Here is a 26,265-nt window from a genome sequence, read left to right as displayed (position 1 = left end):
TGTGCTCTTTTGCAAATGGCAGGAATAGTGAAGTGAGGGGGTCCCCAGGTGCTTGGAAAAGGGCTGATGCAAAGCAAATTGAGAGTTGAGGGCTGCCTTTGATGTGGGACTGAAGCAAACACTTCCAAACATTTTGTACAAGAGGCAAGACCTTTATAGAAAAGATGGACTTCATCTTTCAGAGGAAGGCAATATGTGATATTAGAAAGAGGGCCCTGAGGGCTCTGTTGAGATGCCAGATGGGGAAAAATGAGGCCTCAGATGGTTTCCCATTTCATTGGCTGGTTTGTGTTGCAGGTAGAGAAGAAAAAGTCCATGGTTTGGTGAGCACCTGCAGGCAGGCCCTGATTTGGTGAAGAGGAGTTTTTGGACTTACCCCTCGAGCTGGGGGATCCAGGGGAGAGGAGGGAACAACCTCTAGGGCTGGCCTACTCCACAGTCTTTGAACTTGGAGGGGTGTGGACCTGGCTTGGCAACTTTAATAGTGGATGCTAGCTGGAGACAAACTATGGAAGACTGCTTGGTAACAGACTATAAATGGTTAATGTAAGGCTTAGCTCAAGGCAAATTCCTCAACCACCATCTTGGAACTATCCATCTTGGAAGTCAGCTTCCTCCAAAGACAGTGACCAGTACATCTGAGCAGAGTTTTGAACCTTTTGTTCCTTTCTCCTTCCCTGCTTGAAAGTTCAACCTTTCTGTAACATTTATGGACCTCAGTAAAAATATTACAGAGTTCTTAATTTTGTTTTTACTCACAAATCACACAACTACTTTTTGTTTCCTGTAAACCCGGACACAGAGACTGATGGCATTATAGCACACACTGAAACAGGGCCAACAGACAACCAAAAGATACCTCAAGCGGTAGCCAATTCCCCATTTTGTCTTAAGGAAGAGAGAAGAGCCAAGACATTTCAGCATTCCCTGGGAAATCACAGCTTTCCGATCTAGAAATAGGAGCAAAAGCTATCTTTAGCCATACCAGTTTGTAGAGTAGCAAACAAGGGAACAACTATTTATGTATTTAAATGTCTATATTCTGAGAACTTAACAGTATGATAAAATTGAACAAACCATGACAAAAAACAACAACAAGGACATCGTAAAACAAAACAAAACATGGAGAAGAAATTAAGTTAGCCATCCCACCAAATTGGCTACATCCCCACACTCTCTGATTCATTCCCCGTGAGTCCGATACACTTAAGGCACAAGCCCCCAACTGAACATGCCTGCAATGATGTCAGCTTCATCCATGAAATGGGTACTGAAAACGGTCACTCGGTTGGCCTTCCTGTTTTTCAGGAGGTTCCAAACTGTATGTCGAGAACATGGATCCATTCCAGCAGTGGGTTCATCTAACAGTAAGACCTAGATTTTTGGCCAGGGAAAACAAGAGATACACCTTTGAGTATTTCATATCCCAGCACAAATGTTACTTGGCAATGAAGTAGATATTAGTAGTTGAAGAAATACTTTATATCAATGCTATGCCAATTTATTTCCACAATACAGGGTCTAGATGGATCTTTAATACCTATCTTATATTATGTTGTCATTGTGGAATCCACTGTAAAGCAGCAGACCTCAGAGAGGTTTATACTGGTGAATGGGGATCCTAACCATGTCAGAATTAAGCATCCTAGAAGCTGTAGCAATACTAGTATGGTCAGAGACCACAGCATGGCACCTCTCATTCTTTCCAGAACATGGAACATTTACCGTAGTGTGTTGGAAGGAACTGCACTGACTGCCACACTATTGGCACAGTTTACAAAAATGGCCTTAAAAGTTCTCAAAGAAGAGCAAGGAATGGTTTTTGGAATTTCTCAAGGCATGTGGTTGGGGTTAGGGGGAGTTTGCACCCACATTAAAGCCCCATCTTACAAGTGACAGGCAAATCTGCATAGTAGTATCTCAGTAGAACTTGCAGGTGTCTTGTGGACATTAAAATAATAAATACTGTACATTTTGGATCCAGTGGACAAGCATCCCTCTTCCCTCCACTGCAGACTCCCATGTATATCTGTCTAATTTTCTGCTGTCTTTGGTACTAAAGACGTCAACCACTGCCATGCTTGTTGACAATGAAACAGGACAGGATCACTGTTAACTGCAGAAAATGACTATTTTTAATTTAAAACTGAGAATTCATATGAGTAATAAATCCTAATGCTAATTAAATAGGAATAATAAATATGCAACAAAATTATTTCTACAAACTTCAACCATAAGAGTACAAAAATATTTAGAAGGTGTTTACCTTTGGATCCCCGAGAACTGCAAATCCAACCGACAGTTTTCTTTTCTGTCCTCCGCTGAGTTTTTTAGCTTGGTTATCTTTAATAGGCTGCATGTCCAAATCTAATAAGACTTTCTGAACCTTATCAAATCAAGTACAATAAGTTATTCACTGGTAATTAGAACAAGTACCACTAGGTTGTTATAAAGCCCAATACCCAAAGCTCTGGACAGCTTATAAAAATGTACTACATCTTGTGCATTTCCCTCCCATCTCTATGGCTCCTGTGAGTTCTCAACATTGAAAACTTTGGGAGAGAATTCAGAAATATTTAATTTCTGAAAAAAACACAATTGATGATGATGTCATCAGCCTTACATGGCATAAGTTATTATAACAGGATTTCAGCCCTTCTATATTAAATCCTATCCTTTCATACCATAGGGCCATCAAAGAAAAACTGCTCTGTGATTCAGAAGGAAGGAAGGAAGGAAAGAAGGAAGGAAGGAAGGAAGGAAGGAAGGAAGAAGTGAAGAGAGCATCAAATCAATATGTAGATCCAATCAAAAAGTGGAATGGAAATCTGCTATAAAGATGAATAAATAAAACTATTCAAATGCAAATTTTTAATAAAGTTTTCAGTCTTGGTAGAATTTATTTTTTAAATCCTGTCAGCTTTTGCACCTTACATTTACTAAGGTAAAGCAGAAATTTTTAGGAAGAGATGTTTAAAATGTAATGAAACAAACAAAAAAAGGAGTAGTAGTTTAGGTACATTATAATTGGCCCTTTTTTGAATGTAGAACTTCCACTGATAATTTTAGTTACATCTGTGTTCACATATAGATAATGCAAAAACTTCAATAGATCAAAATACATGTTAAGTGTGTTGTACTGTGACTCTTTTAAAGAAAACCATAAAAATAATAATATTATTGTATTAAACAAAAATAATTACCTGTCCGTTCTATAATTTTTCTGTGTTACTCACCTCTTGTATCATATCATTGGGTGGTATGCCTTTAATTGAGGCAACTACTGATAAATTCTCTTGCACTGTTAATACATCAAAATATATATCCAATTGCTGACAAACTCCTATCATCTGTCTGATATCAAGCATTTCATCTATTTCAGAAACTTTAGATCCATATATTGATGCAAAACCTAATGCATATAAAATGAGAAGAAAAAGATTACAGTACAACTGAATCACCAACAGAGAATATTCATCCAAATTTAGTGAAAAATAGCCATACACAGAAACGCCAAGGTCTGCACAGACGGTCTCCAGTATGTGGCCAAAATGCTATATGGAGAAGAGAGAGGAATCTATTACATTTGAAACCTTGAGGTGCAAAGTGGACTTGTCCAAAATCATATAACAGAGAAGACAGCAGGACGCCAGGTGCTGCTATGTAAATCTTGCACCAGTAGACCCTGGCAAGTTGTTTAGTTCTTCCTACAAATGTCATCCACACTCTTTAAGAAGGGGCTGTGAGATTTTAAATGGATGCAAGAGAAGAACAAGGATCCAAAGTAGCAGAATAGTCATATTTTAATGATATTTACCATCCGAAGGGGGGCACAATCCACAAAGAATATTCATCAGCGTTGTTTTCCCTGTTCCACTGTGTCCAAGTAACGCTGTGATCTGACCCTCGTATATATTGAAAGATAAACCTAATAAAGGAATCAACAAAAAATGGGAGATGAATTATCTTAGAAAACATTTTTGTAAATATCTCTGTGTATAAGGAAGACGTATTTCCACTCATAAGGAATAATCTCCTTTTAAGAAAACATGTATTTGCAGTTCACGTATCCACAGAACATAAATCCTATCTGAAACCACTAAGGTACTCTGGGGGTACTCAGATGAGAGCTATTTTATTAATTAATATTAGTGTATTTAAGCAAGTCCATGTATTAGAAGTCGGCAGTACTATTTTCATTTGTCAGGTGGCAAGGTTTCTCATGACCAATACAGGACTCAGTCTGAGGCTAGAGAAGAGTAGTCCAAGAGTTATAGCGCTGCCTGTTTTCCCCTGCAGCTGGTCACCTCCCCAAACACAGAATCATGAAATGAGTTGACTCTCTCTCTCTCCCATAGGTCTGCATAGCAGTAGGACAGCACAGACTCAGACAGGGGATCACAAATTAAGGGCTATTCGAAAACATACAAAGACTGCTGTTAATAAAGTCACACATACAAATGAACTAACACACTAATGGGCAGACTTCAAGTTAGCAGGATATACTTTCTTTTTTAAAAAAATTAGACCACCAGGTCTATCAATCAGAGCCAGGTGTAAAATGCTGCTTGGTGAGCCAATTACTTACTGCTCATTCATTCACTGGGGCAACCTCCACACACAATGTATGTGTATATGAGTCTCTACAGGTCAAGATTAAAAACTAACACTAGCCACATAACTACACAGAGTGCTGCCCCAAGGCAACCATTTAATATTTACATTTTAAGGTGAGGGTTGTGAAAGTTGTTTTTTTTTTAATTTAATTTATATGCCGCCCACTCTACCCAGAGGTCTCTGGGCGGCTTACAATAATTAAAATTCAATACAATAAAATGATTAAAATACAATTAAAATACAATTAAAATACAATTAAAATTGCCATCATCAGGACCCACAGTTGTTATTTCAATTAAAAGCCTTCTGGAACAGGAAGGTTTTGACCTGTGCCGAAATGTCATCAGCGTCGGCGCCAGACGAATTTCAGTTGGGAGGGCGTTCCATAGTCTAGGGGCAGCTGCCGAGAAGGCCCTTTGTCTACAAGCCATCCCTCTTACCTCTCTGAGGGATGGCTCTTTCAAAAGGGCCCCCTGGCTAGATCTTAACTGCCGGGTAGGCTCATATGGAAGGAGGCGGTCCTTCAAGTATCCAGGGCCCAAGCCGTTTAGGGCTTTATATGTCAAAACAAGCACTTTGAATTGGGCTTGGGCAGCAACTGGTAACCAATGTAAATTGAACTGAATCGGCTTGATGTGATCTCTAGCGGCTCCACCACTCACCAGCCGCGCAGCTCGATTCTGGACCAGTTGCAGTCGCCGGACCGTCTTCAAAGGCAGCCCCACGCAGAGCGCATTGCAATAATCTATACGAGATGTTACCAGTGCGTGTGTAACTGTCATGAGACTCCGCTCGTCCAGGTAGGGCCGCAGCTGGTATAATTTCCGCAGCTGAAGGAAGGCGCCTCTGGCCACCGAGTCCACCTGGGCTTCCAAAGTTAGACTGGGGTCCAGGAGCACCCCCAGGCTGCGGACCCTGTCCCTTAGGGGGAGTGTAACCCCATTCAGGGCAGGGAAATGGCCCTCCAACCTGTCTGGCGAAGCACCCACTAACAGCACTTCCGTCTTGTCTGGATTGAGTTTCAATTTATTAACCCTCATCCAGTCCATTATCAGGTCCAGACACGAGTTCAGCACAGAAACCGCCTCACCTGGATTGGTGGAAAACGAGAGGTAGAGCTGAGTGTCGTCAGCATATTGCTGACTCCTCAGCCCAAACCTCCTGATGACCTCTCCCAGCGGTTTCATGTAGATGTTAAACAGCATGGGGGACAGTATCGAGCCCTGAGGAACTCCATGACATAAATGCCATGGGGCAGAGCAACTGTCCCCCAGCACCACCCTCTGGACACGGTCAGCTAGGAAGGAGCGGAACCACCGTAAAACAGTGCCCCCAACTCCTAACCCAGCCAGCCTATCCAGAAGGACACCATGGTCGATGGTGTCGAAAGCCGCTGAGAGGTCCAGGAGTATCAACAGGGTCACACTCCCCCTGTCTCTCTCCTGGCAAAGGTCATCGTACAGGGCGACCAAGGCAGTCTCTGTACCAAAACCCGGCCTGAAACCTGATTGAAATGGATCCAGAAAATCCGTTTCATCCAGCAGCGCCTGGAGTTGCCCGGCCACAACCCGCTCCAACACCTTGCCCAAATAAGGGAGGTTCGCCACTGGTCGGTAGTTAACCACCAGCCTTGGGTCCAGGTTAGACTTTTTAAGGAGTGGTCGAATTACCGCCTCTTTCAAGGCGGTAGGGACCACTCCCTCTCTCAAAGAGGCGTTCACGGCCTCCTGGACCCAGGTGCGAACCCCCCTGGCAGAACTTCCGATTAGCCAAGATGGGCAAGGGTCGAGCAGCGTGGTGGTAGAACGGACAGATCCAAGCACCTTGTCCACATCCTCGGGTCTCAACAATTGAAACTCATCCATTAAAGTTTGACCTAAGCACGGCACACTGGACACATCTTCCGATTTTGCAGTAACAGTGGAGTCCAGCCCACTGCGAATCTGAGCGATTTTTTCCTCAAAATGAATAGCAAACTCGTCACAGCGAGCTGATGAGCAGTCCGGGACCTCCACCGGATTTCCCGGTTGAAGAAGATCCCGGACCACCCGAAACAGCTCTGCTGGACGACATTCTGAGGAAGCAATGCGGCTGGAGAAATATTGCCATTTCGCCAGCCGTATTGCCACGAAATAGGCCCGATAATGGGCTCTAAGTCGTGTTCGATCGGATTCTCAGCGGGACTTCCTCCACCCCTCTCGCTTCATCGCCCGCAGTTCAGAAGTATACCAAGGAGCTGTCTGGGCTCGGCGAGCAGGGAGAGGGCGCTTAGGCGCAATCGGGTCAACCGCCCGGGTCATCTCCCTATTCCATAGGGTGACCTGAGCTTCGACAGGAGCGCCGACCATATCAGACAGATAATCCCCCAGAGCATTCAGGAAACCATCCGGATCCATTAGTCTCCTGGGGCGGATCATCTTAATAGATCCCCCACCCTTGCAGAGGGAAGAAGAAGCTAATAGACTGAACTTGACCAGGAAGTGGTCTGACCATGACAATGGGGTCACAACCAGCCCCTCCACATCCAAACCACCACCTTCCAGTCCCGTTGAGAAAACCAGGTCCAAGGTATGGCCCTTCTCATGTGTCGGGCCGATGACACATTGAGACAGCCCCATGGTTGTCATGGTGGCCATGAAGTCCTGAGCCGCCCCAGTCAAGGCAGCCCCGGCATGGATGTTGAAGTCTCCCAGCACCAACAGCCTGGGAGTCCTCAATGCCAGGTCCGAGACGACCTCCGTCAGCTCAGGTAGGGAGACTGTTGGTACGCAGCAGGGTGGGCGGTACACCAACAGAATCCCTAATCTGTCTCGTGAGCCCAACACACAATACAGGCCCTCAAGACCTCCTCTCAAAGGGATAGGAAGCCTGGTCAAGGAGATAGAACTCCTATAGACTATAGCAACTCCCCCTCCCCGACCCTCTGAGCGACACTGGTGCTGGACTGAGTACCCAGGAGGACACAGCTGGGAGAGGGGGACACCACCTTCCTCTCCCACCCAGGTCAGTAATGCACGCCAGGTCAGCACCCTCATCCAGAATTACATCATGGATGAGGGCAGTCTTATTTTGTACTGACCTGGCGTTCATCAACAGCACCGCGTGGCTCGAGGGTTTGCTGATATGGTCGCCTGATACCATCTGGTTGGAGGTAGGACTAGAAGAGGGGATAGATGTAAGATATCTAACCTCTCTTCTCCTACGCGGGCGTGTTCTACCCCCACCACCATTCCTTCCCCTACCCAGCACCACCTCAATGGCTGCCCCCTCCAACGCCCTCCCCCCTTCCTGTTCCATCAGGTCCACTGTGGGTCTCTATGCAACTCAATAACAGTTAAAAACAAACAAAACAAACCCACACACCCTTCTAATGCCCCTTCTCCCCTCCCAGCCAGATGGCTGGTGTTGCAGAAGGGGTGGGGTTGCCCAAAGCAGCAGCAGCAGCAGGGTCCCAGTCCTGAAGGCCAGGGGAGTGCAAGCCAGAAATACTCCCAGGCACTGTCTCTCACTCAGTGCCTGGGGACGGCAGATCTCACAGGCGACTCCCTCAACGGCAGGAACGCTGCCCTAGCAGGGCCCTGGCACCGGCGTCTGGCTTTTACAGCCTCCCTCCCCTCCAGCCAGGTGGCTGGTGTTGCAGAAGGGGTGGGGTTGCCCAAAGCAGCAGCAGCAGCAGGGTCCCAGTCCTGAAGGCCAGGGGAGTGCAAGCCAGAAATACTCCCAGGCACTGTCTCTCACTCAGTGCCTGGGGACGGCAGATCTCACAGGCGACTCCCCCAACGGCAGGAACGCTGCCCTAGCAGAAAAGTTTCTTTCTACTGTACCATTTTACCAGTGATTCGCCAGAACACTGTTGGTGTTCAGATAAGGTTTGAATAACTTACCATGGCTAATTGACACGGTGCTGGAGTGGGTCTCTGTTGTAGAACTGGTTGTGTGACCAGGCATACAACCAAGATGCACCCAGCACCTCAGCAATTAGCTGCAGGAAATCATGAAAGCCTTACATGAATACTAATAGGATTCTTGATGTTGTTAAACATCTGGAATATGGAAACCCCTGTTGAACTACTTCAAATAATACAGAGATCTACCAGTAGATTTTCATTCACCTTCAGGGCCAAACTAGACATTTCAGAAAAGCTGTCCATAAAGCTGAAATTACATTTAAATTCTAAAAATGTGTTTCAGGAAGACCTTTGTTTCTGAGAAATTCAATCAGGAAAAAAAAAAAAAGCTATGCCTGGCTCTGAAAGACCAATTGCAAAATAAAGCAAGGTAATTTATAAGGTTTGGGAGGTTGAAAAAAAACTCTTTTGTTGTGAGAATCATATACTTTCCGTTGTAATGAATTCCCTCATGTAATGACATACAGGTTGGCCCCAACTTAATAAAGCAGTGAGAGTTAAAGGCTGTCCGTTCATCCCGTTAGCAGAACACATTCTTAGGCGGTGCCAGAAGTGAACTCCCAGTTATGACTGAGAGCTGAAAACCTAATATGCTTACTTTTCAGAGCTTCCACAGTTTCACCCTTTTTCACAAAAGATTTTTGGACATTGTTGATTCTGGGGAGAAAAATACAGCCAATGTATTATTATTTCTTTTCAGTGTAGCACATTTCTCTGGCAGAATCTCTCTAGCAAGATAAAAGCAAACAAACTGTAGCCATTACACATTTATAAGTAATATAAGCAATACCGGTTTTAATTTACAATGAGAGCAAATCTGTATGTTGAAAAGTACAGTCCTCCTCAGGCAAAATAAGGTAACTAAAAATATTTTGAGAAAAGCATTGTGCTAGAAAGAGACTGGACTACTGAATAAAGTGGAATGCTACAGAAGATTGAAGAGTTCGTTTTTGAAAGACAGAGACTACCTTATTGTTGCTACCAAAAATTGTAACTAAATGGGATCCCATGCTAATTGGATAAAGTATATACAGTACCTCTTTCTTTTGGCACTAAGCTGGTTTTACCCAAAGACCTATATGATAACTTCCAGTTTCTTAGCAAGATTGTCTTCCTTGTCTCAACTAGTGATGCTGTGGAAATTTGTAGGCAGTTGGTTTATAAATCCAGTAGATTCCTAATGTTTATGTGTAGAATGATGCAGAAAACATAGTTTTTTGTAATTCAGATTTAGATTTACTCCATTTTGGTTTTTCTTCCACCTTCATAGCCTTCATGCAAGATGTGTCCAAACAGAATATGTTCAACATTTTTGAACATGCTCAAGCATCCCCCCCCCCAATCTCTTTAGTTTCTAAAAGAAATGATACAGGCTTGTTTGCACTACACATGCATGAAATGGCTTGATTTTAATCTTTTGTGAGGGAGTTGCTGTAGCAGGCATCCCTAACCCTTGCCTGGCCCCACACCAGCCCTCTCGGTCTATGATGCACCAGACTAATCAGAGGCTGGAAGAGAGGAGGGCTCAGAATGTGCACACCCAGACAGAAGCTAGATAGCTCAGTGCATGAAAAAGTCATTTACTATTCTGCTGCTGCCTAATGAACACTCCTCTCTCAAAAATATTAATATTAATACTGCCATTAGCAACTGAGATTAAACCACAGTGCAATTTCCGTACCTGATTGCTTCCTTTCCTTGAAATTCAGAGGACACAGGTTCAATGAACTCATTGAAATCTAGGCTCCCAAAGACGCTGCTCTCACACAATTGCTTGTAATTTCTTGTTCGTTTTACCCAAAAAGAAGGTTTCAAAAAGTAGAAAAAACTCCGCCGCAACCCATATTCCCCTAAACAATAAAAGACCAAAAAAAAAGAAAAAAGAAAAAAAAGAATAATTAAATATTAGTTGGGTGGAGTATACACATGTAAATAACTAGTCTTTTGTTTATTTTCCAATTACAATTTTCTGATTTTTAGAATGCCGAGCAAAAACATTTTGTTTTGGGCACAGACTTTAAGTCAGGAAAGTCTGCCAGTACTACAAGAAGTATGTCCATTAATTTACATTGTAAGGTACTGTTGAAATGCGTTAACTCAAAGACATGTGTCTCTGTGTGTGCGGACATGCACACACATGTGTGTAAGGTGCATATACTTAGTATAAAGGGGATGTTCAAATTAGCAAATACAAAAAATGAAGATTGCTTCATTTTCATGTTTTTTCACTTAATTCTGAAAGAGTGCCTCTTAAACCCAAATGCTTTGTTTTAACAAACAAGAGGGATGTGAAAGCATTGGATTCTTTCATGCTTCTCTCTTTTGTTCGATCCTTCCTTCAACTCTTGTAGGTCACATCACCCAGGAAATGTTTAATCCAATAGTATCCTGGGAGCTGTTGTCAGCAACCAGTCAGAAAGTTGGGTGAGTGGGTGGGGAATGATTTATAGAAGGACCTTGATTTCATTGTAGATCCCAGTGAAGAAAGTTCTTTTGCTTCACTCCTTCCTTGCAGGTAGGATCTCAGTGTTGCTGAGCTCCAAAGCATGTTCCACGTAAACCGACTACTATTCAGTGCCATAAACTTTATGCTAAATTAGTGCATGAAAACCTCACCAAGCTCTTGACACTGTTTTATTCTTTCACAGACACACATACCTGGAATCACCTGATCCAAATAAATCCCCAGGAATAGGTAAAGCATGCTATCCAGAGCCAATAATGTAAAAGCAATAATCAGTGGATAAGGGCCATGGGTTAAATTTGAAAAAGTAGCTCCTTCTTCATAATCTTCCAGATGCATCACCTACGAACAAATATAGAAGTTGTTTACACCTTTTTTAAACCTTGAAACTGACAATAAAAACAATAATCAGTTCAGTTCAGAAACCTTTATTAGGCATATACAGAATAACAAATTAACAGGGAAGTCAAAATTAAAATTAGACAGAATATAAATGGGATTTTTGTTCCATTATATAGTTGTTCCTGAATCCAAACAACTTTAGACCAATTAGCCTTCTCTCTATCCCGGGGAAACTCTACGCATCACACCTTCTAACTAAGCTGACCTCGTGGATTGATGATAACAATATCCTAGGCCCAGAACAAGCTGGATTTAGAGCCGGGAGATCCACCCTGGAACAATGCCTGATATTATTTCATCTTGCCGAGAAACAGCTGGCCAGCCCCCACTCAAGACTATTTACTGCATTTCTGGACCTTAGAGCAGCTTTTGATCTCATAAACAGAAACCTTCTTTCGGCAAAACTCATTAAGATGGGAATCGACAACAAACTTCTTTCCTTGATCCAACGTCTATATGCGACCACATCCTGCCAAGTTAGGTATGATGATCTAGGCAATCTTACTGAAAATATTACCACCACGAGGGGAGTAAAACAGGGTTGCGTGCTCGCTCCCACCCTGTTCAACCTTTTCTTGAATGACCTATCACCTCATCTAGCTGACATTGACTCCCATTGCCCTAAACTCAACAACACCCCAGTCTACTTGCTCCTCTACGCAGATGATATAGTCCTGATTTCAAGAACAAAAATCGGATTGAGACGTCTGGTTCTTGCTACCATAGAGTACTTGGAGTCCAATCTACTACAATTAAACTACGACAAATAATCAATTAACAAGTAGCCTCTTTTCTGAAAATGGAACTCTTCATTTTAGGTGTGAAACTTTAAGCAGGACCTTCTCTAGAATCACAGAGGAGTAACTTCTATTTGTCAGAGATGAGAACCTCTGTTCCTGCAGATACAGCCGGAATCAAGCTCTCATCAACCCTTAATTCTGGGTTGGCCAGATGGGACTGATGGGAGTTGGAGTCCAACAATAAATGAGAGTGTCCCAGTCCTACTATACACTACAGGAGCAAGACCAAAACATACTTTACTAACCTGTGCCACTCCAACTAAAAACGTGCACTCGCAGAGAGGACTGAGTGACCACACAAAGGACTTTGGAAAATCTTCTACTAGGACAATGGTCAGACCAACAGCACCAAAAGCCACAGTTGTAAAATACTGAGCTGAGCCAGCATAGGATGATTTCTTGAAAATTGAAGTTAGCATGAATGCAAAGGAAACCTAAACAGACATAGGAAATGTATCTGAGTGCAGGATTAAAAATGTTAACATCATAATTTTTATGTATAGAAACTAGAATGAGAAGAAGAAGCATCCTCCAGTCACCCAAGACTGGATCTCAACGCAGTTTACAATATAAGTAAGGATTTTATTGGGACTGGGAGTCTTAGCAAAAGAAGATAACAATTGAGATCTTTCCCAAGGCAGAATGCAGAAGGCACTGCAGATTCAGAGACTAGCTGGCTTTGAAGACAGTAGCCCACAGAAATAACCTTTTCACTAAATTTGGAACAACTAGAAAATGATTTAAAAAAAAAACTAAACGCACAAACAAGAATAAAACAAGAAAAATATATCACCACCTATGAGCTGTCTTCCCCTGGTGTTTGCAGATCACACCCTGAATTTAATTCGTAGTCCCAAATGGAGCAGAACCATTGAATCAATGGGATTTAGATGAGTGTTGGCTACGGTTCAATAACTGATTTAACAGAGTCGGAATTAGCAATTGAATTTAGGTTGTTAACAGAAGAATTTGGGCCAAATGAAGGAGGTAAGAGGATGGCGTTTTGGCAGCTGCCCCCAGACTATGGCACACCCTCCCAACTGAGATTTGCCTGGCGCCGACGCTGATGACATTTTGGCGCCAGGTCAAAACCTACCTGTTCCAGAGGATAATATCAACTGTGGGACCCGATGGCAATTTTATAGTATATATTTTAATTGTTTTTTCTTTTTAACTGTATTTTAATTGCTGTGAGCCACCCAGCGACCTTTGGGAAGTGTGGGCAGCATATAAGCTAAATAAATAAATAAATAAATAAATAAATAAATAAATAAATAAATAAATAAATAAATAAATAAATAAATAAATAAATAAATAAATAAATAAATATTGGCAGTTGTTTGTGTAATATAATCACAGGCTTGCTCTGTAAGTTTATCCATAGCAAAGAGCATTCTAAAATCGCAATGAATACATGCACTCGTGCACACGTACTTACAGAGGATATGCCATAGAGGAAGAAAAGAAGAAATATCATAAAGCTGCTACTTTGAGGGAACAGTGAAGAGAAAGTTGCAATGACTGACATGAGAAGGGACATGACAAAGATCAGACTGGAATACAGCAAGACCCAAGAAAGCCTGGAAAGAAGGAAAAACAGTGACATTCAAAGGCATCTATACTAAATACTAAGTTAGAACTAAACATAATTCACTGCTATATGAAGGAGATATGCCTGAAAGGAGCAGTTATGTTACATGAATGAAGAACAATTTGCAGTGAATGTACTGAAATGTGTCTGTCTATGTGTCTGTGTATGTGTGTTCTGTGCCATCAAATCGGAACTGACGTAGCAACTGTAATAGGGCTTTCAAGGCAAGTCAGGTATTTAAGGAGAGTTTTTACCAGTTCCACTCCCCCAGTGAATTTCTATGGCCAGGTGGAGATTCAAACTCTGTTCTCCAGCGTCTTAATCTTTCACTCTATCCATAATACCATACTGGGAATCTGAATTACAGTAGGACTCCCATATCCATAGGATTTGTATCCATGGTTTCACTTATCTATGTCTATTAAATAATAAATATTAAAAACATTAAAAGACAAATCAGAAATATGTATGTCCACAATGTATTTACCAGAACTGACCTCTAGAGGGAGCCAGAGACCATGCTGTCTGTTGAGCTTGCTATCTGTGGTTTTTCGTGTCGGGGGGGGGGGGGCTTGGAACAGATCCCTGTGAATGTGGGAGTCCTATTGAAGTTCTTGTTCATCTACAAAATGGTCCCCAATACATAATTTCCTTCCAATTCACCCTCAGAGGAAAATGTTTTTCCTCAGGAAGAAGAAAAGGTTTAAAGTCATATTGGTACTTACCATAATATAGTTCTTTCCTACAGAGGTAGAAGGACATATTTGCAATGATATGTCCTTTCCATTTGGTTTGCTAGACAACCAATTAAAAAAATTAGAAGGGAGGACTAGTAAACCACTTCTGAGTACTTTATACCTAGGAAGCTGAGGAAGGGTCACAAGAAGTTTATTAAGTTTTACATTGCTTTCTATGAAATGTTATAACAATTTAACATTTCATAACATGTGGTGGATTAGAGCATGCAGGAGCTTATCGCCTTAAAAGGCTCACCCAGCCACCTGCTACTTTGAATCTATGGAGGAAAATCCATGTTCTCTTCTTCTGTACTGCTCTTGTGCTTCCCTCCATAGATTCTAACTGGCAGATGGCTGGGTGAGCACTTACAATACTTCCCATCTTTGTTAAGACACGCTAAAGGTTAAGTAATATGTTTTACTTTCATAGATTTTTAACTCTAAGAAGTTTGATATTTTAAGAGATGTACTCTCTGGTTTTTTCAGCATGCCTTCTAAGGCTCTAAGCTCCCGAATTTTTAAAATCTAATTAAACATTCTCCTTGCTAATTTTTATTCTTAAAATATATTTCTATTGTATGTCTATCTCCTGCATTTTAAATTTTTTTCAAATATGACATTAAGTATAATGTCTACAACTTAAGTTTAATCTTCATATATTTTAAGCATTTGTACCTACAGCTTTTTCATTGCTGTAAGTTTAATTTCTGTATAATTGAAGTATAATTGCATTTGGAACACAATAGCAACATAGATGAATAAAGCTTGTAGAATAAGGCAAGCTGATATTGTGAATGTGGAAGTCTAAAGAAGATTGACTTCACATTGAACAAATGTGACTTTTATTTATTTATTTATTTATTTATTTATTTATTTATTTATTTTATTTTATTTTATTTTATTTTATTTTATTTTATTTATATGCCGCCCACACTACCCAAAGGTCTCTGGGCGGCTTACAGCATCCAAAATACAACAATGGTTTATTTTCTCTGAAGAGAGATGGGGTATTTAAACAATGAAACAACAGGGACTTTGATAATCAAATGAACATTGAAATGACTGAAAAGGTTATTTGAAATGACACGGATATTAGCCCTTTCAGGGATAAATGCCAACTATGACAGATTATAAACTCAAACTACCACAGCGTGTTTTGAAGTTTTATAGTGCTCTGAGGTCATTATTTGAGTATCATATATTTGACCTTAACACCTGGGTAATAACTAGAGATGGGCATTAAGTGCTTCATTGCACTTCATATGAAGCGTGTCACACAATCTCCCAGCCCCCTGGCTGGCTGGCTTGCCCACTCACTGTTCTTCACACGCTGCCAGGGACCTGCTTCTCTGGCAGCATGCCAGTCTGGGCTAGAGCTCAGGCTGCCCTTCCCCACCTCCTCAGGCAGCCAACAACTCTGACAAGGAGATGGGATGAGAATTCTCCCCGGACAACTGATGAATGGTCAGCTGCCTGGGGCGGTGGGAAGGGTAGCCCAAGCTCCTCTTGCCCCAACTGCTTGCCACCGGAGAAGGAAGTCCTCAATGGCATGTGAAGAATGATGAGTGGGCCAGCCGGCTGGGAGTGTGGAGGTGGATCTGCATAGCACCTGTGGCACAGCATGGTGCGCTTCATATGGAGAGTGACAAAGCACTTTGTGTCCATCTCTAGTTACGGTATAACTTCTCATGAAGCTATTTTGACTGGGTGATCTAGGAGGGGCCCAAGAAGTGCATAACACCTTTGAACCATGATTTATGTGAGGTTCAAATTGTACCTAAGTTATAATTTAAGCTAGGCAGCCACATTTGATGACCTAGCTTCAAATCCAATTAATCTAAGCTATTCATATATAAAACTGCCAATATATAGGAGATAAATTTATCTCCTTGTTCTATTTTCAGGACATGTTAAAGCAAACACAGTGGCTTAGATCCTAAGACATGTTACCTTAAGGAAGGGAAGTTTCTACCAAGGTAGTTCAATGATTTTTTAAAAAAAATCAAATTAATTTAAATAAAAATTTAAATTTTAAAAATTGATTTTGTTTTGTTTCAGTAGTAAAAAAAATCAGATTTTTGGTTTCCACTCTCCTTTCCATTTACTTCCAGTTACAAGCTTTTCTGGAACAACCTGGAGTAGAGGCACCTCAACAATATGGGACTGGATGCAGAGTGCTGGTGGAGAAAGGAAAGGCTATGCAAATTAGCCACGTGTTTTTCTGATATGGAACTCTCCTCCCGTCCTGCAGCAACCCCTCACCCCCATATAGAGTGCCAAGGGAATGTCAAGAAGGAAAACAGGGGACATTTCCCTCCCATTCACTTTCTTACCTTAGAATCCAAGCCTTTACATGCCTTTTCCCCAAGAAAAGTATAATGCAGTACTGCAAGATAATATGACAACCATTCTGTTTACTTCTCACCAAAGAATAAGAATCATATTTGCATACCAAAAAGCTGTGTCTTGAAGTCCCATGACCATTAAGAATTCTTTCAGTTTCTTCTCTTTCTCAGTCACAATATGAACTGTCAAGAAGTAGCCAAAAGGTGAAAAGGCAATCACAAGGTAGATTAAAATGACCGCACGAACAAAATCATCTACTTCCACAACAGCAGACATTCCCATCATGATAGCTTTTGTAGATTCCAGGTTTTGCCAAACAGAGTGATTCGTCTTCAACTAAGGAAACAAAAGTAAGGTCAAAACCAGTCTTCATAATTTTGCAGCATTTATTTTAATAGGCAATTTTAGTCTTCAAAGTAAATTGCAAACCTAAATATTACCTTATCTCACTTATACTGATAATCTAAGCCCCTATCATGAAATTCAGAAGAAAAGTTGCACAAAATTATTCTGGTTACAAGGCACATTCAGACTGGAAGTTGTCATACCAAAGTTTTATTACTTTGCATTTTCCAAAATTCACTATCATAACCCATGTATATAAGGGCATGAAACCCAACAACGACATTCTAGTTCAAACTAGTTCACTTCATCCTTCCCTCAAGAAAGAATACCAAATGGTTTTACTGTACAAAGGATAGCCCTATCAGGCACTCGGATTTAACCATTACCTGGAACATCATTACCTTGAGGACTTATGTTTCTCGTTCTAAACTATCAAGATGAAAGTGGCAGGACCTGGTTGCCGGTCTTACCATTAACAACCTCCAGAGTGGTGACTGGTATATAAACAGCATACGGAAAAGGCTTATGAGGGTCCCCCCCACTCTCTTCTCTAGTCCACCCATACTTTAGGTAGCTCTGGCCAGAACTACATTGTCAGGAAAGAAACAGGCTTAATCTGCAATTACTGTATTCCCACTGCATCGAATGGCATCAAACCTAATTTAGTTCAAAATGGTGCCCAGTCTGATTCTTTTCTGCTCTGGATTTTACAGACACACTGCGGTTTCAGGCACTATAAGGCAGTCCCTTTTTCCCTTCCAGTCACCTGCCTGTTCCATCCCCACATTCTTTATTCACCACATTCTTGATCACGTCTGTTTTCAGAGCTATTAACTTAACAAGGCTGGTCACAGAAGACAAAATGGAGGAATCCTCCTGCTGTTTGCCCTGCAAAGTCTCCAGACAAATCAGGACACAAGACCGTGGATTCACCTCTGCCATCTCTTCCTCCCCTCTCCTGTTCCCCACTCTCTCACCCTCCAACATATCTTCATTTTATTTATTTATTTATTTATTTATTTATTTATTTGATTTATACCCCGCCTATCTGGTCCTATTTCCTCCCTTGAACTTCTGTTTGCATATGTGGATGAGTGATTCCTTTTTTAAAAACTCCAGTTAAACCACACATCCAAATATATGCAGAAGAACCTTTAAAAAAATTAAAGGGGGGGCACAAGGAGGATAAGATGTTCCCATCATGTCCCACCCTTGAAATGCTCACAGCACCAATGTGCACGGCCACCCTCATCAGATTAAAACTTTGGCATGTACTGCTAACAATATCACAGCTGTTTGCACCTACCCTGCAGTAAATACCGATTATTGTAAAGATGTCGTTTCAGTCTAAGGTGTTTCCCAAGTGTGCCTTGGCCATTTCTTATGGTGTATCTTTTTCCAGGATTTAAAAAGTCCAGCTCAGTTCAGTTTTTTAGGAGTGGAACTCTGCTCATAGGATCTAACTGCTGATGCAAGGGGAGCAGATCCTTTTCTGATGCACAGCCTTCGTCCCCAGAACATCTGCTCTAGGGATCTGGTGGTCCTTTCAGAGTAACATGGATGACAGCTCTTGAAACTTCAGGGAGGGTAACCATTAAAATCTCTTCTTTAACTCCCACCATAGGCCCATCCACTGGATCAAAGTCCCTTTTATGAACAACACAGATGTTCAATCACAAAGGGATAATTTGGGTTGAGAACCTCTGGGACAGGGCTATGAGTCCAGGTCACTGTGGCTAAGGGAGAAGGGCATGGAGGGGAGGTATACCATGGACCCCAACCCCTTTACACTTGGAGACCATTAAGGCCAGTTCAGCACCTGCACACCATTTTGACCCAATGGAGCCAAAAGAAGCACTTGTGACGCCGGCAGGAGGGACTTGGGAGCCCCGGAAGCTGGTAGTACAAGCCTTCCCTGAAGGGTGTTCGTTGGCTAGGGAATCTTTGGAAAGCCTGGAAACAACTATGGACTGGGAACAGCCCAAGCCCAGTGAGCAGAAGATGAGCTTACATAAAGACTGGACCTGATAGAGGGCTGGTGAAGTCAAATCAGTTCCTCCCCCCCAATAAACTGACAAGATGGGATACAACTGGTGCCCCACCTTTTCTTGTACCCTACTTCAATAAAATCCAGTTCTAGCAGCTCTGGGAGTCTCAACGTGCTGGACTCCATGGCCAAGGAGACACTCTGGGCAGAGGCAGAAGTGCTCACAACTGCCTGCATAACATGTTCCATGACTGACCACTGAATAATGACAGCATCTGCTTGTGTGAATGCATGTGTCATGTTGTCCCATCTAGCGAACAAAAGGCATTGATATTATGACACAGTCAGTCATGAAGGCAACTGCTATTACCAGTGCAGGAACATGTGATACCTTTATTAAACCACTTAAAACATAAAATACAATAAAAAAAACTCACTGTTTCTCCTTTGTGTTATTTTAATTTTTTAGTGGCCTAATAAAGGAATCACCTGTTTCTACATTTGTATTGTTTTGGAGACCATGTGGCCTTTTCCTGATTTTGCTGTTACCATGTACTAGTGGAAAGCACTCAGTTACATTAAAAATTAATGTGTTTGAACAGTTCAGATATAGCTAAAAATGATTATTCATGCTCACATTTTGATTGTTTACATTTACCTGTATAATTGCTGCATCAATGCAGATCTGTAGTGCTGAAAATCCATAGCGCCAATATGTTTCAGCTTCACATATTTTGTAAGGGTTTGAACAACTGCCTATGGGAAATTAAATTATGAGCAGGAACATATGAATCCATTTTGTCTGATCACAAACATTATGGGTGGCAGATTGACATTAATGTCCCTGCACTTCAAAGGCCCAATAATAGAAATTGATCAACTTATTTCATGGCATCGATACACTGCTAAACGATTGCATGCCTGAGACATTTAAAAATACTGATTTTTATCAATGTTTTATGTTAATAAAGTGAACTTAAGGGCACCTTCTTAGAAGTAAGTCTTATGGAAGATCAATACATAATAAAAGACATCAGCAGACACTCCAGGCTGCAATCCTATATATATTTACCATGAGCAATTACTACTGAACCAAGTCGGCTTTCCAAATGAGCAGACACATGTTAGACAGTTTCGCATACTATTATTTCAAACTATGAAGTCGTCAGGTCTTTACTTCACCAAAATGATACCAAGTTAAGCAAACTACCTTTTAAAAAGCCCCACAGAGACATATTTTATATATTTACAGTATTTAAATTTGCACTTACTTTTAGATTCCACAATAACTGAAGACTGTGGAATGAGTGTAGGAGGAAATCGGAGATGGTAAGACATGGGATCCATAAAGATTACACCTACAAAGTTCTTTGGGTTCAGATGACTAGCCTCTTCCATTTCCTGTTCACTTGCAAATTCTTTTATATTTCCTGAAAAATATCAAAATCAACAACATCCCTCTTGGCAGTTCTCTTAATAGTTAATATTATGAAATGTTTGTACGATGGAAAACTATTCAGGCAGGCAAAGAAAACAAACATACTTGATCAATCATTCTGAAGACTATATGTCCAAGATGGAGAAAAAAACAGGACCAATGTCTTGCAATAACAGAAGAGCATGAAAACTAACAGTACCTTCTTTGCAGTATTCTGAAAATATTTTGCGCATGATTTTTCTTGTTGTATCATTCTCTGCTGTGTAGCCAATAATAAACATATTGGAATGATTTGCAGAATCAAGATTGGAATCAGGCACCTCGTCATGTCTTTTGTTTGGCTGTATCATGCTTATGAGTATCAGTAAGCATAACAAGGTAATTGGAATCAGGATCTCCTACACAAATGAAAGGAGTTGAATGAAAAATAGTAAAATAATCATCTGTGGTAGCATTCTAACATATAGCCCACCTAATCCCTCCTGCAAAAACACCTGATACACTGACATACGTATAACGGGAAATGGAGCTGCAGGCTTAACAGTAATTAAAAAGTGTCAGGAATCTGGGGTGTGGAGATGGGTCCGAGACAAGTCAGTCTTCCAGGTCAACAAGCAAAGAGACTTGCAGGCACTGTAGATTCCTTCACCAGCAGTCTATTTACAAAATATGTACAGCAGAACTATGTTCATCAGTCAGCAGCCTAAAAAAAATACACTTATCAGTAAAATAAACGGACAGCACTTCATATAACAGCTCTCCATATTCCACTATAGTGTGCAGCACTTATAGTATGAACAACCTATCACTGGGCACATCACCTGATGTCTTCTCCTAGACATTATTACATCATGCCTAATACACATTTCAAGGACCGCATCGGCTACCTGCGTTGACCTTGTGGCTGCATACCTGTTATAAAAATGGATGCCTGACAGAACACTCTGGTTCATGCACAAAGGGTACATTCTACTTTATGGGCCACAATATCCTAACAAAATGCAAAAGGTATACAAGAGGCTCATAATCCTGTGCTATAAAAATAGTTTACAAACAAAAAAACTCTCTATGCCAATGTGTTTATTAAACACATGCTCTCAGACAATTAAAAGACTATTCAGATCTCATATTGTGACCTTGAAAGGCAACAGGCTTTATGAGCATGGCTATAAAAAATGATTCTTGGCTTTTGCCAAAATATCTTGCTGAACAATCTACAGTATCTGAAAAATGATATTTATATTTCATAAGCTAGGAAAATAGCATGGTATGCGTTCATTTACTACATGGTATGTGTTTTGCGTGGGATGTGGTGGCGCTGTGGGCTAAACCGCAGAAGCCTCTGTGCTGCAGGGTCAGAAGACCAGCAATCATAAGATCGAATCCACGTGACAGAGTGAGCTCCCGTCGCTTGTCCCAGCTCCCGCCAACCTAGTGGTTCGAAAGCATGCAAATGTGAGTAGATCAATAGGGACCACCTCGGTGGGAAGGTAACAGTGTTCCGTGTCTAAGTCGCACAGGTCATGTGACCACGGAAGATTGTCTTCGGACAAAACGCTTGATCTATGGCTTGGAAACGGGGATGAGCACCGCCCCCTAGAGTCGAACACGACTGGACAAAAATTGTCAAGGGGAACCTTTATCTTTACCATGTGTTTTGCAATCATGTGCACTGGTCCCCCTTGACCAGCCCCATCCCTCAATAAGGCCACATAGAACTGGGATCCAACCTGCCTTGTGCCCTTTTAGGGATACCCTGGGGCAATGCTTATTTGGGCCCTTCATAAATTTCCAATTGCCCAGGAAAATCCCCTTTCAGCCAATGGGGAAAAGCAAACAGCAAGGCCAGCTCATGCAGGTGGGACACACAGGCTTCTGGTCAAGCAGCAGCTGTCTGCAGTGCTGGTCATTCTGTTTGATTTATCTCTTTTGCAGTCACTAGAAGAAAGCCCCTATCAGCTCCCTAAGGCAACCATCAGGAAGGGACTGGGTGAGGAACTTAAAACGGGCAATGGCCATGGTACTCTCTGACTCCTTAGAAGTGCCTGTGCATCTCTACACTGCCTGTCTCTTACTTTTCTTTTTTTCTCCCCATCCTTACCCTTCCCTGGATCTGAAATTAGTGGCACAGGCGCCACAGTATGAACTTGGATTATTTAATCACTCACTTTGCAGCTGAAAAGGCAAAGAAGGTTAATTTCTAACACAGCAAGCAAATATTCCATCATCCTGATTTTCCCCCTATTTGCCTGCTTCTTTTTGCAACACACAAAAGCTAGAATTGACACAAGGGATCTGTGGGTGTGTTGATCTATCCTGCTTATGCTCTGTTATTACAAGAGAAGCACATCATTCCACACCTCCCCAATATTAATGAGAAAAATATTTACATACATTTGGTATCAATTTGTTATATTCAGCATTAAGTTTACATTCGATATAACTTTAGAGAGACTGAAACTACTTATATGTGCTAATTTTGATACATTTCTCATCTACAGGCCCTGCTCACCCATGCTTGCACTTTATATCAACTGTGCACTGCATGTCCATCTCCCTGGCTGATTTGCATCTCATTGCATTACTTCTCAGATAGACAAAGTCATAGGTAATTGCTTTATTGTTGTCTGATTTCCTGTAGTGATGTACATCACAATAATTAATCTCAAGATTAATTCTAACTTAACCTGGGATGTCAGTCAATCAACAAAGGCTCAGGATGTCCAGTGAACATCTCTTCATGGGGCTTCAGTGCTTGTAATTATATATTACTGTACTTGAAATAATGAAATGTTACAAAATGCCACCAGTCTCTAGGGCTCTCTCTTCCAAAGCAAGCTAGTGGTGTTCCTGAAGCGTCTTGCCAGTCAGGGAAGTGGGAAATGTGTCACAAGAGATGGTTGAAACCATTTCACATGGCCATGTGTGCACTACTAACAGTGAAATTTTCAAAAGAAGTTTAAGAGGGGAAGGGCTTCCTCTTCTGAGTCTGCACATGGAAACAAAATGCATTGCTCAGAATAACCAGCATGATATAGCTGTTTGGTACAGGGTTGTCAACCTTCAAAGCCACCTGTTCACATAAAGATGGCCCAGAACGTTCACATCAGCTTCCCAGATGCCTGATCCCCCCTGCCTGCCCAAGCATGCTCTTCCATGCACTGGCAGGGGCAGACAGCAGATGCTCTAATGTTAGTATTCCTAGAAAAACAGAGGGAGCTATTCAAAGGGCAAGACTAGGCTGTCGATTAAGAAGCAAGTCTCATTGAGTCTGATGGGGCTTTCAGTTGATTTTAAGAGATCTTAATAAAAATTTACATATTATTTCTTCAATAAAACCATTTATTTTATCACTGAAACCAGAAACTACTAAAATACATCTGCTCAGGTCACCTGAATGCTAGTCTTTTTAGTCCTCCATTTCACTAGGCAGTTCTTGTACAAAAGAGCTCGAGTTTGGCGCCACACTCCAACTTGTCTTGGAACATCTGAGGACATTTCTAGTGTGTAGAGTCTGAAAAGCAAGGTCAAGAAATGTGGTATAAATAAATGGTATAAACTTCAATCTGAAACTCTTCAAAAAGAGGCACCAGGCAACACACACACAAGGGCAGGGTACAGGTGGGCCCTGTTCAATGAGGCTGCGACGGAGGGCAGCCACACAGCTCAGAACATTCCAGAGGCCCTGAGGGACCTCGGCCCCCACAGTGGCATCTGGCTACAGAAAGGCAAGATTCCTTTGTCACAGAAAAAGGGGGAAACAGGGTGGCAGGATTACAGGCTGAGAATCCTGGGGTGCGGTGTATGCCCACCCTCAACCTAGTACAGTGGTGCCTCGCAAGACGATTTTAATTCATTCCGCGAAAATCATCATCTTGTGAAAAAATCATCTTGCAAGGTTCCCTATGCATCAGTCTCAAAAAAAAAAAGTCTTGCGAAGCACGGTTACAGAAAAAAAGTCTTACAGGGCACCATAGTGATCGCAAAAAACAATCATCTTGCGGGCTTTTCATCCCACGAGGCAATTGTCTAGCGAGGCACCACTGTAGTTCAGAGTGCTTGACAGGGTATGGAAGACATACACATATTGTTGTTGCTGTTTAGTCGTTACGTTGTGTCCAACTTTTTGTGACCCCATGGACCAGAGCACGTCAGGTCCTCCTGTCTTCCACTGCCTCCTGGACGCATACGCATACCTAATATAATTGAGTACATCAGAAAGGTGGCAGGGGATTTTCACCATAGTTCCCGGAGCAGTGGACTGTTACACCAGAGGCAAAACAAACTGAGATGGGACAGATCAATGGAACTCCACTTTCTACTGGCTTGAAAGACTGCTGGAGCAGCCGAGGGCATGATGCTTGGCTGTTGCTCTGGTCAGAGAAGAGTGAGACATGACAGGCCAAGTGGTGCATGTCCTCTGAAGCTTTGAGACAGCAACACAGGTCCTTAGTAGGGAGACAGTCCTCCTTAGCCAGGAGGTCCCAATGTTTCAGGGCACGGTTGGCATAATGAGGGGACAGTCTAGGTGGATGGGGGATTCCATAGAGGGAGAACAGTGGTGGCTCTGGCAAGCAAGCAAAAGGATCTGATCCACTATAGGCTTGCCTCCTTGTGGAAGGAGAAGGGGTATGTTCTAGTAAGCCTCTTGGGCCCTGAATAAAACAGTGGGCAGTGGGTATTAAGCAGCAGCAGCATGGGGTGGGATGGGGAACAATGCCAGCCAACCTTTCATCAGATACAGCAGCAGCTAGTGAAGAAGGTCCAGCTAGCACTCAGGGGGTCACATAGAGCAGGAAGAAACAAGCAGAGTTCATGGCACCCTGAACAGCACTATCTGCATTTGTATTATAAAGTCCAAGTCCTTCACCCCAGCAATAACAGGGCAAGATTTCTGGGGCACTGTCTTGTCTTGCAAAGCATGGTAAGGCCCTGTCCTCCATAGACACCACCCCAAAGCAGTCTCTGCAACCAATGGAAAAAGGACAAGGGAAGAAGGAAGCCAGAAAAGCCAGCAGCCATCATATTAAGGTACTGTACCTAGAGTGGCTGATGGAAGCTGTAGTTCTTGAAGGAACAGCATCCTCTTTCCTGCTGAGTTCGTTTTCTGAAGAGCTGAGCAGTGAGTGCAGCAAAAGAGATTGTTGTGGCTCAGCTAATTCAGGAAACAACCACATGGTGGTAAAGGGGAGGTGATCTAACCCTTCTTACAAGCTTTCTCTCCATGCCATTCCTCATGATCAAGATATACATTACAGATTCCCTATGATTAAATATTAAAAGCCATCCTTAAATGTTCAAAGCTGATGTAACACAAGTTTTTCCCACCTCCAACAGTTGGTAAATTACCTTGTTTGTTTTGTGATTGGCCTTCTGGAAATGGTGGGAAGAGGTAAATCATTGGTTTTTATTTCCACGTGTGATTGCTCACAACGGTCTGTCAGAATTTTACCTCTAATGCGCCTTCAACGCCTAATGATGTGCTTCAATGGCAAGTTTGATCCTCAGACTATGGAGACGCATTAGCAATTCAGGAAGAGATGTGAAAGGGGCTTGCCAAAATGTTTACAATGCTTCCAAAGCTCAATGCATTCTAGAAACCTGCTTCTTTGCAGGTAGGCAGAATAACT

General features: G+C 42.0%; 1 protein-coding gene across 1 annotated transcript in view; it reads right to left on the bottom strand.

Moving 5' to 3' along the window:
• LOC110077807 (cholesterol transporter ABCA5) overlaps nucleotides 1–26,265 on the bottom strand; it is a 74,290-nt gene that overhangs the window by 42,213 nt on the left and 5,812 nt on the right. The window contains exons 2-16 of the mRNA XM_078384341.1: nucleotides 24,029–24,149; nucleotides 20,835–21,033; nucleotides 20,469–20,627; nucleotides 19,856–19,953; nucleotides 16,972–17,201; nucleotides 13,630–13,771; nucleotides 12,437–12,625; nucleotides 11,184–11,331; nucleotides 10,207–10,375; nucleotides 9,124–9,182; nucleotides 3,818–3,928; nucleotides 3,237–3,412; nucleotides 2,267–2,386; nucleotides 1,236–1,374; nucleotides 860–950 (exon numbers count right to left, since the gene is read on the bottom strand). Of these exons, the coding sequence (XP_078240467.1) occupies nucleotides 860–950; nucleotides 1,236–1,374; nucleotides 2,267–2,386; nucleotides 3,237–3,412; nucleotides 3,818–3,928; nucleotides 9,124–9,182; nucleotides 10,207–10,375; nucleotides 11,184–11,331; nucleotides 12,437–12,625; nucleotides 13,630–13,771; nucleotides 16,972–17,201; nucleotides 19,856–19,953; nucleotides 20,469–20,627; nucleotides 20,835–21,033; nucleotides 24,029–24,133 (2,135 nt within the window). The 5' untranslated portion in view covers nucleotides 24,134–24,149. The remainder of the gene's footprint in view (nucleotides 1–859; nucleotides 951–1,235; nucleotides 1,375–2,266; nucleotides 2,387–3,236; nucleotides 3,413–3,817; nucleotides 3,929–9,123; nucleotides 9,183–10,206; nucleotides 10,376–11,183; nucleotides 11,332–12,436; nucleotides 12,626–13,629; nucleotides 13,772–16,971; nucleotides 17,202–19,855; nucleotides 19,954–20,468; nucleotides 20,628–20,834; nucleotides 21,034–24,028; nucleotides 24,150–26,265) is intronic.

The sequence above is a fragment of the Pogona vitticeps genome, chromosome 2 (genome assembly GCF_051106095.1).
Source record: "Pogona vitticeps strain Pit_001003342236 chromosome 2, PviZW2.1, whole genome shotgun sequence".
Classification (NCBI taxonomy): Eukaryota; Metazoa; Chordata; class Lepidosauria; order Squamata; family Agamidae; genus Pogona; species Pogona vitticeps.
This window is presented reverse-complemented; position numbering and strand designations above follow the sequence as displayed.